This window comes from Sus scrofa, chromosome X (assembly GCF_054392235.1).
Source record: "Sus scrofa isolate SSC_HxYL_T2T_F1_AM1 chromosome X, Sscrofa_HxYL_maternal_Yorkshire_Landrace_v2.0, whole genome shotgun sequence".
Classification (NCBI taxonomy): Eukaryota; Metazoa; Chordata; class Mammalia; order Artiodactyla; family Suidae; genus Sus; species Sus scrofa.
In genome coordinates, this window is record NC_139401.1 from 72,008,233 (window position 1) to 72,019,480 (window position 11,248).

General features: G+C 36.4%; 1 protein-coding gene across 2 annotated transcripts in view; it reads left to right on the forward strand.

The window, feature by feature from the left end:
- ATP7A (ATPase copper transporting alpha) overlaps positions 1-10,945 on the forward strand; it is a 137,151-nt gene extending 126,206 nt beyond the window's left edge. For both annotated transcript variants that reach the window (XM_003135200.5, XM_013990937.3), the window contains 6 exons: positions 362-508; positions 1,726-1,868; positions 4,119-4,322; positions 4,830-4,947; positions 6,866-6,968; positions 7,335-10,945. In XM_003135200.5, the coding sequence (XP_003135248.1) occupies positions 362-508; positions 1,726-1,868; positions 4,119-4,322; positions 4,830-4,947; positions 6,866-6,968; positions 7,335-7,611 (992 nt within the window). In that variant the 3' untranslated portion in view covers positions 7,612-10,945. The remainder of the gene's footprint in view (positions 1-361; positions 509-1,725; positions 1,869-4,118; positions 4,323-4,829; positions 4,948-6,865; positions 6,969-7,334) is intronic.
- Positions 10,946-11,248: the final 303 nt, after the last annotated feature.

Here is an 11,248-nt window from a genome sequence, read left to right on the forward strand (position 1 = left end):
GAAATATTTTGAATTTAATTCAATTGCTGTGGAAAGATGATAGGGAAAGGTCAGATGGAAAGCGTCACCAAGAAAGTAACATTTGAACTGGCTCTAGAAGAATATGATGGAGTTGTATTTGGAGAGGAGAGGTGAGGACATTCCAGGTGGAGGCAGCAACATGTGCAAGGACCCAGAGGCATGGAAGAGCAGAGTATGTTTCTTGAACATTTGGAAATCATTGTTGTAGGCTGATTTCTACCAAAAAAACCCCACAATCAATGTAGTGACTGTGCAAGTTTAGACAGGAAGAATGTCCCTTGCAGCATTGTTATAAATATTAAACAAGCTCACTAAGTGTTATTTCTGTACTTTTTTTCAGATGGTCTTAATGCTCAGCAGTACAAAGTTCTCATTGGTAACCGGGAGTGGATGATTAGAAATGGTCTTGTCATTAATAACGATATAGATGATTCCATGACTGAACATGAGAGAAAAGGTCGGACTGCTGTATTAGTGGTGGTTGATGGTAAGGTTTTCCTTAAGAACACTATGACTCAATGTGATCTCAGTTATTGTTTTATGTGCATTTTTGAGAGCTGTCTGAACTATGAAGGTTATTCAGAGGCAGTCTGAATGCAAAGTAGAAATGTTAGCAATACATAATTGTTAACTAATTTAAAATTCCTTTGCATTTGTCCAGGTTTGTTATTTTCCTCTGTAGCCTATTTTTAAAAAGCTAATCAAGGATTTTTTAAACCTAAAAATAACATAATATTAAGATTATAGCAAAGTAAAATAATGCTCATAATCTCATCATCCTAACACAGTGTCACTTTTAATTGCATATATTCCATTTCTGGATATATATATATATATACATACACATCACACACTGATTTACAGTATTAGTACATAAACTATTTTTAAGTGAGTGTGTTTTATTGTGTATAAATTTTTCCTCAATAAATTTGAATAAAAATGTAAAATCTTTGTATACATACTGTTTTATTTTGCCTTATTTTATTTAATAATAAATATTTTCCAGTCTTATTTCAATGTGGCCCAATTTATCAAACTTATATGCTATAATTAACTTAATCATTCTCCTGTTGGAAATTTAACCCATTCCTAGTATTTTATTATTGTAAATAATACCACATCTCTGAGGTTTTAGGTGTTTTCTTTTGTTAACTTATTTCTTTAGGGTAAGTTTCTAGCTGTGAGATTTAATCCTTGCCTAGTATGAAGATAGTATCTTACTATATGGCCCAGAAAGAAGCAGAAAATACCATTTACTTTTGTTTTTACTTCTGTTTTTAAAATAAAATAACTACTTGCAGTAATTTTTTTCTCCAATATAAATTGCCAGTTTAGTTTCCGTTCACTCCTTCATCTTGAAAAAAAATGTTAGTTTTCAGTTTCATTTGCCTTTCAGTTAGCTAAAGTGTTTGGGGCTATTGGCCAATACTTCTCTAAAGAAGGAAAATCAATCTTTCCGTATCCAGTAAAGTCTCTTTTCATTTTCCTATCATTACCTTCATTAGTAACCCCTACCTCATTCTATGAAATTTTCATAACCAAGTATGGAGGGTTTGTGGTATAAGGTCTGTGTGGTCTATTTTGAGTTAAGCCAAGCCCTGAAAAACTTTATTTAACAAAATTAATTTCTTTCTGAAATGTTGTCAGAATATTATTCTGCATTCACCATATTCTAAATTCTGTTCTCTGGTGCTCCTATATTAGATGAACTGTGTGGCTTGATAGCTATTGCTGATACAGTGAAGCCTGAAGCAGAATTGGCTGTTCATATTCTGAAATCTATGGGCTTAGAAGTAGTTCTGATGACTGGAGACAACAGTAAAACAGCTAGATCTATTGCTTCTCAGGTAATGGGTTTATTTAGTTGGGATGGGAGTAGGTGGTAACTTCTAATTCTTTATGTACATTTTCTTTCTTGCCTTCAGGTGCTAAAAGTTCATATTACCTATAGTTTTTTTTTTTTTTGTTTTTTGGCCACATCCATTGCATTTGGAAGTTCCTGGGCCAGGGATTGAACCTCGACACAGCAGCAACCCGAGCAGTGAAAACGTCAGATCCTTAACCCACTGAGCCACCAAGGAACTTCTGCCTAGAGTTTTGCCTGTAACTGTTATAGGCAAAAAGCAATTTGCTTTCATGAGATGCTTGAGTGTGACTGTACATAGTTTGAAATGTTACCCATAGTCTTCACCAGTGCTGCCAGCCTAAACCAGGCTCTGATATTTTCATGCCTAAAATACAGCAGTAGCTCCATGGACATCCCTCTCTAGTCCATCCTGGATACCACTGATGGAGCCATCTTCTTAAGGTACCACTTTGACATAGCATTTTTCTACAACTGACCTCTACATTTGCCTTATCTCTAAAACTTCTCCCATTAGTCTTTTCTACTTTGGAATGCCTTATCCCCTCTTCTATTAAATAACACAAGTAATATATAAATACAGTCTTGTATAAAAAATACAGAAGGCTGTAAAGTAAAAAGCCTAAGTCACTCTTTACCCATGCTCCCTGTGCAGCCCTACCCCCTACAATTTTTCATATGCATATATGTTCATATACAGATGTACAGTTCTGGTATTTTCCTCCTTCCTTCCCTCCCTTCCTTCTTTCTGTCTTTCCTTTTTTTGCTTTTTAGGGCCACATCCACAGCACCCACAGCATATGGAAATTCCTGGGCTTGGGGTTGAATCAGCATTGTAGCTACCTGCCTACGCCACAGCAGCAGCAACATGGGATCCAAGTTGCATCTGTGACCTACACTGCAGCTTGCAGCAACACCGGATCCTCAATCCACTGAGCGAGGCCAGCGATCAAACCTGCATCCTCATGGATACTAGTTGGATTCACTACAGTGGGAACTCCCCAATTCTGGTATTTTCAAGATAAATTGGATCATTTTTTTTTTCTTTTTAGAGCTACATCCATGGCATATGGAAGTTCCCAGGCTAGGGGTCAAATCAGAGTTTGAGCTGCAGGCCTACACCACAGCCATAGCAACGCAGGACCTGAGCCACTTCTGCAACATAAACAGCAGCTCACAGCAATGCTGGATCCTTAACCCACTGAGCGAGGCTAGGGATTGAACCCACATCCTCATGGATACTAGTTGGGTTCATTACTGATGAGCCCCGAGAATGCCTTAAATTTTTTTCTTTTTCTTTTTCTTTTTCTTTTCTTTCTTTTTTTTGGCTGCTCCTGTGGCATGTGGAAGTTCCCAGGCCAAGGACTGAACCCAAGCCACAGTTACTACCTGCATCACTGCTGCAGCGACACTGGATCCTTAAACTGCTGTGCTGCAAGGGAACTTCCAGTTTTCTTTTTTTTTTTTTTGCCTTTTAGGGCCACAGGTGTGGCATATGGAAGTTCCCAGGCTAGGGGTCAAGTTAGAGCTACAGCTGCTGGCCTACACCACAGTCACAGCAACTCGAGATCTGAGCCACATCTGCAACCTACTCCACACCTCACTGCAATGATGGATCCTCAACCCACTGAGAGAGGCCAGGGATCGAACCCACATCCTCATGTATACTAGTCGGATTGGTCACCACTGAGCCAGGAAGGGAACTCACGCAATTTGCTTTTTTTTTTAGATAACAATATATATGTTTTGGAACTTTTGTCCAAGTTTGAACATATAAAGTTATTTCATTCTTTCTACATTGTTACATTGAATTCCATGGTATGGATATATCATAATTTACTTAATTACTACTCTAATAATGGGCATTTATATGGTTTTGAAAATTTCATTGTTATAAATAAAGCAGTAATAGACATCCTTGGGCATACATCTTTTTATGCATTTGCAAGTATGGCAACAATATAGCTAGAAGTAGAACTACTGAACCAATTGATGTGTGCAGTTTGATAGCTACTGCCAAATGCCCTCCAAAATGACAGTACCAATTTACACACCCACCAGCAGTGTATAAGGGAGCTAATTTCCCCATATCCTTTACTATCACTGAATGTTAGTATTTTAAAATTTGGGCATCTGGGTGGGTAGAAAATGATATGCTCATTATTGCTGAGTTATATTTCAGGTACTCAGTAGTATTTCTTGAAATGAGTGGAATTTATTTTCCCTAAAACAGGTTGGCATTACTAAGGTGTTTGCTGAAGTTCTACCTTCCCACAAAGTTGCTAAGGTGAAGCAACTTCAAGAGGAGGGGAAACGGGTAGCAATGGTAGGAGACGGAATCAATGACTCCCCAGCTCTGGCAATGGCTAATGTTGGAATTGCCATTGGCACAGGCACTGATGTAGCCATTGAAGCAGCTGATGTGGTTTTGATAAGGGTAAGTCCTGTAGCCTGACCTTTGAGGAGTGTGAGAATGCTCTTATGGTCAGGCATAGTATCATATATTGAACACAGCTATTCTGTCCTTCTAATTCCCATGCTCCCAGTCATTGAGACAAGGAGAATTCAAGATGGTAATAATATGAAAAGTCTTACTTATTGCTTCCAAACTTTTTCAATTCAGCAAAGCAAGCTTCTAAAGTGAAGAATAAGACTCAGGAATATACTTTTAAGATTATCATCAACAAATACTTGCTGAGGTTATTTTAGTGGGATTTAGTTCCTGTACCAGCATACAACCCTAGAAGTGTTTTCAGAACCCTGAGAAAAATTTCCTGAAAAACATCTTGCAAGATTGAGTCCAATTTTTAGCAATATCTGAAATTTGTAGTTAATTCACATATTACCCTAAAGTACACATTGTCTTCAGTATATATGGTATCAAATACAAGTTACTAGTTATGTTAGAGTCCCTCACTAATACCACAAATATTTCTATTCTCAGAATGATCTTCTGGACGTAGTGGCAAGTATTGACTTATCAAGGAAGACAGTCAAGAGGATTCGGATAAATTTTGTCTTTGCTCTAATTTATAATCTGATTGGAATTCCCATAGCTGCTGGTATGTAATAGTTGACTTGTATTGCTTTTTTTTCTGAGGTCATAAGAGTCCTATCATATTGGAAGTTTTTGTCTTATTAGTTTTGTCAGTTTTTTATGTAGCCCTGGTATGGTGAGATATAATATTAAAATCAATAATTTTAATTTTCAGCATGTTCATTATGGCCTGGAACATATAAGCAGTCTGCAGGTTTATTTTATTTTACCTTATTTTTCCTCCAACTATGTATTTTCAAAAATTTCAAACCTACATAAACAAGAAAAAATGATACAATAGAAACCTGTATACCCTTCACCTAAATTCACCAGTTAATAGTATTTTGCAACATTGCTTCTTCTCTTTCTCTATATACTCATACACACATATGTACTATATACCTTTTCACTTATTTTTTGCTGAAGAGAATAAATTTACCTTTAATACCACCACCCAAGCACAACTACTTTTGATATTTTAGTACATTTCTTTCTGGTCTTTTTTTTACTCTGTATCCCTTTTGGTTTTGTGCCGGGGCCAGCTCAGCAGGATGGGGCTGAAGAACGGGTGCTGTGGAACTTAAGGAAAAATAGTTAACATAAAACAAGACACAGAGACATTTATCTTAAGTAAAGGTGGGAGCCGGGGGACTCAAGGTCTCAGGGACCAAGAGCACCGGGGAACTCCAGATCTCAGGGACCAAGAGCACTGCCTCAAGAAACCACACTGCTTTTATTGTGAGATTAAGTGAGGAGTGGCTATGGGTGGATGATACAGGGTTTGTTTAGAAAGCCACTTAGGTGGTAAAGGGTTAAGCTCTTACTCTGACCTCTAGGCACATAACAGTTCTTAAGCTTAAGTCACTTATGCCTTTAGGTCTTTGCTCTTAAACTTAAGTCATTTACCAGCACTGTGACTTGTTTTTCCAAAGAAGGAAGATGGGATAAAATAAGACAAGAAGATGGGATAAAGTAAAGAAGGACAAGATGGAGTTTTCAAGGAAACATGTCTTGCAACAGTTTTGTTACATTTGTAATTATAGCATAGAGAATTTTCTTAGCCTTCTAATAGCCAGCAGTTTTTTTTTTTTTTAAGTTTGGAACCAGATGAGAGAGAGAGAGAGAGATTGAACAAAGGAATTTAACCAAGAAAAAGCAGGTTAGAATTGTTTGATAAGCATCTGATCATCCCTGTTACTTAGGGTCTTGGAAGGCATTAGTAATTACATAAGAAAAAGTTACCACTTTCTTCTTGTTCTCTCTGGTTTGAAAACCAAAGGAGGACATGAAATGACATGAGAACAATTACAAAGCTGTTTATCAAGAGGATCTGTGTGTCTCCAACAGGGACACACAGATGCTGAGAGGACAAAGAGTAAAAGAATAGTCAGAGCCCGGAGAAATTGATTCATGGAGCAAGTTATTTTTTAAAATTATACAAGTAATATATGATCACTGTAGAAAAAGTAGAAAAATACAGGTAAGCACATAAAAAATTAAAATTACAGTAAGTCTGTCTCATCCTCATCGTATGAACAAATTTTTAAATGTCTGTCCAAGCCAAGGGTGGATGAGTTTGTAGAACATGAACTCTCATACACTATTGGGGGGATTATGATCTGGTATAGCCACTTTGGAGGACAACTGAGGCCTATCTACCTGAAGTTGAAGGTCTACATGTGTTATAACCTAGCTGTTTCACCTCTAGGTATGTACCTTGGAGAGGTTCTCAAACACGTTCATAGGGAGACATGTACAAGAATGTTCATAGCAACACTCCATTAAGTGAAAAATTGACAACAGCATAAATCTCTACCTACAGGAGGATAAATTGCTAAATAAATCTCAAACAAGGAAATGATTTGTATGTATATATTAGGAACACATTGGTAATCCATCTAGTACTGTCTGTCTGCTCTAACTAATCCAGACTTGTTTCCTAGGAGTTTTTTTGCCCATTGGTTTGGTTTTGCAGCCCTGGATGGGATCTGCTGCAATGGCTGCTTCATCTGTTTCAGTAGTACTTTCTTCTCTCTTCCTTAAACTGTAAGTATGAAGGCTTGCTTACACTTCTCTTTTGTATTCCTTTTATCCATATTCTTGCCAGGTTTTTTTGTATTGATCAATACACATAAACTGTTTTTAATAATAAGTGTCAAGCTATGTAATTATCGTCTTTTGTAGTCTGTACCTAGCAACCATAAGCACTGAATGGGGTAAAAACTAGTACACTGGCTCTGAGAAGTAGGATTTCTGATCATATGACCTTGTGCAACTCCTTTTAAGCTGCTTTTCTAGCAGAGACCACTTTTATGCATTTCATACCAGGCAAAATCTCTTCATTTTTGAATGTAATGAGTGCCTAGTTCACATTTGGTTATTTCAAACTAGTATACTTTTGCATCTTTCCAGTTACAGGAAACCAACTTATGAGAATTATGAACTGCATGCCCGAAGCCAGATGGGACAGAAAACTCCTTCAGAAATAAGTGTTCATGTTGGAATAGATGATACCTCAAGAAATTCTCCTAAACTGGGTTTGCTGGACCGGATTGTTAATTACAGCAGAGCCTCCATAAACTCACTACTGTCTGATAAACGATCCATAAACAGTGTTGGTACCAGTGAGCCTGATAAGCACTCACTCCTGGTGGGAGACTGCAGGGAAGATGATGATAGTGCATTGTAACAAGCCACAGAGAGTGCTGCTAGGTGATGATGTTCTGCACTGACACAGCATTCATGGTTACATTAGCTTTTTAATAGATTGCAGGATTTTATGTTGGTCTCATGCTCTTATGTTAGGGAATCTATTTGAGTTGCATTTGTCTAATGGCAAAAATATCTTTTTCAGGATATCACCTTGGAACCTAGCTTCACTGAAAATTATTTTCCAGAGTCTTTTGTTTTCACTAGCAACAGATAACGTAGACCAATACGGTTTACAAGTCCTACAATGGAAGATTGCCAAATTGCTGCTGAAGTGATAGATAATTTTTTATTTGACCAAAAAAATTTCAAAGAAAGGATAACTAAAAATCTGAAGATTTGGGTACATAATCTTGAGGAGATTTTTTGAGCTCTCCTCCCTGCCAGATTGGAGAGCAGTGGCTTTCAAAGCACTGTATAAAGCATCTAGAAGGAAAGATGGAAAAATAGTAGAAACTGTTTAAAAATAGATGTGCCTTGTTTATTACAGGCTTTCTCCCTCCCCCCCCGCCCCTTATTCTCCCTGCATCTTTGTCTTTGCAGTTGCTTTATTAGATGTCCCAGTGAGTTTTGTTATCTTCTTTCGAGTGAGCTAAGGGTAGGTGGATTCTTATTGACAAAGATAACTGACAACTTTTCCAGTATCTTGTTTGTTTCTTTATCCTATAGGTCAAAAAACCTTAAAGGCCCATAGAGTTCCCTGCTTCCCATCTTTCCATTATTGTAAAAAATACATCAGATTCTTCAATGACTACTTAGCTCTGTGTAAGCTTTTAGTTCACTCCTGCTGAGTTCAGCTCTGTATTGTTCTTAGTTTTGTCCAACAGCCTCAGTCCAGAAACTTAAGATTTTGAGCCTCTTTTACAACTGATTTTTTTCACAGATTGACACTACCATCTTTAGCATATACAGGTTATATAAAATTACCTGGATTCACTAAATTTGTCCTTTTTCAAGGAGAGAATGCAAGACATTAACTAATATTTATAATTTAATAGATTTTCTTTTAGTGTTCTAGATAATCTTAAAATTACTTTAAAATAATGCTGTTGCACAAAGCTGCTTTTACCAAAAATTACAATAAATTGTAATATAGCAGTTCCCTGATGGCTCAGCAGGTTAAGGATCTGGCATTGTCACTGCTGTGGCTTGGGTAGCTGCCATGGAGCAGGTTTGATCCCTGGCCCAGGAACTTCTACATGCCATAGACATGTCCAAAAAAATATATAATACAGAAATGAGAATTTCTGCATGTTGCCATACTTTTTAGCCAATTTTGTGCTTTTCTCTAGTTTAAAACATTTGCACTTACTATTTAGTATGGTTGTCAAATTCATAGGCTTGTTCTCATTGCCATCTAAATTTAAAAGTTCTGCTGTGAGTTTTTGGGAGTTAATACATTGGTCAGAGATCTGGTATTTGAATCACTATTTAAATTTCCTTGTTAACTGCAAGATGGATTTCAGAAGTAGATTATGGAAATGAAGAAAACTCATAAATAAATGTCTAGTAATTGTTCCTGTTGCCATATGTAAAGCTGCTAGCACAATGCCTAGCACATAGGATTTGTACTCAGTAAATGTTAGTTCTTATTTCCCCATGAGGTCAGTAATAAATACTAAAAATTGTTTTTTACAGAGCAGAGTCTGAAATCAGGTGGTAGTGGGAGATGGGTTCCTCTCCTACTTCCTTTTTCTCTTTTGCTTTTTTTCTTTTTGTGTCTTTTTAGGGCTGTATGTACAGCATATAAAAGTTTTCAGGCTAGCAATGATGGATCCTTAACCCACTGAGTGAAGCTAGGGCTCGAACCCAGGTCCTAATGGATACAAGTCGGGTTTGTTACCACTGATCCACGATGGGAACTCTTCTCTTTTCCTTTCACACACACTAAAAAAACGTTTACAACATAATTCCATGCTGACTTTTCAGATTTGGAAAAGATCTCGTTTTTATCTCAACTGTCTAAAAGAGAGAACTGAAACTTGCTGAAGGTGCTATTAATCTAGAAAAGCAAACCTATTTTAAGGAAATATGAATGACTTTGTATATCTAGGCTGGTTTTTAGACCAGTGCTTTCAATTTGAATTTTAATATTTGTTTTTTATTTTAATTCCAGTTGCCCATCATACACCACAGCTTATTTCTTCAAGAAGAAATAGCTAATATGACAAATGTATAATAGAAACTTTGGAAAAAGAAGCACCTTTTTCTCTCCCTCCCTTCCTATCTCTCCCCCTCCCCCTCACTCTCACTCTTCCTGTCTCTCTGAAGCATTTGAACACAGCCAGTTACTCCTTTTATTACTATGTGTGTGTTAAGTTGCCCCACATGCCAAGGGACCTACATGTCACAGGGCAATGAAAAGAGCAGCCTGTAAAATCTGGGAAAAGCCAAGGATATAATTTCAGCCCTTACTACCAGAACAGAAAAGATGCTGTTTAGAAAGAGTTCTGCTTAAAATATGTGCAGCCATCTTTGATTTCTCTACCACAAGTCTCTTGTAATTCTGAACTCCCATTAGCTTCATAGAGCAGTTGTATTCACGAGAGAGAGGTGACATATGGAGGAGCTCAAGAACTGCTTCCAGTTAGTACCTACCTTTAAGTAGTTACTAGTGAGAACAAATTTTCTAAATGTGTATGTATGTGTCTATATTTATTCATATCATAAATATATGCACATATTACCATATAGAAGGAAAATGGATTTATATTTGAATTTGATAATAGAATATTTGAAGTTCTTTATTTGTTGTTCTTTTGTCACTCAGCAACCATACCCTCAGTCTGAAGAGAACAAGGATGTTTTGCTATCCAGTGCTGGTTCAGACTCAGCTAAAGGGTACCTTTTATCTTAAATATCCAAAGATGCCTTTTAAATTTCAAAGATTAAAATACAGCTCTTTAGCGTTGTTGTCTGAAGAAGTATGGTTGTCAGTTGTGAACATAGAAATGTTATTTTTCCTAGTTTAGTATCAACATTTTAGAGTGTTAGATTTGATGCCTTGTGAACAAATAATTTTATATTGTGCTTTAACTGCGAAAGTATTATTTTATTGGATGTATTCCTTGTTCAGAATGCTTAAAATAGCATTGTAAACAAGATGTTTCCAAAAATTTAAGTGTGCGTATCTTTTATGTACACAGCTTAAAAATCAAGAATGTATGTTCTTAGAAATTTTTTTTCCATTACTTGTGAATTTTGCTTTAAAATTATTTTTCTTACTATTTATTTTACTCTATTTTGTTATTTTCTTTGGGTGAGGCATCTGGTTACTGGTTATTTTAATAAGAATAAAAACATTCCTGGAATCACTCCTTTTAGATTTTTTGTTTCTTTTCTATATTTAGAAAATATTATTTTACAAAATATAAAAATATAGATTCATGCAAAATTATTAGCTATTTTTACACTAACTTCCTGTAGTCCTTCTGAGTGTTTTATCCAGTGTGGGTAACCAGATAAAGCACAAAAGCATGAAATCTTCAATTAAAAGAGCTTCTGTAATGGCATTAATAATAAATGCCTTTTGTAGCCAAAACCAGGCGTCTCAACCTTATGCTTTTAGTTAAATGTTTAACCATTGTTAAACATTGTTTGATACCCAAAACAGCAGT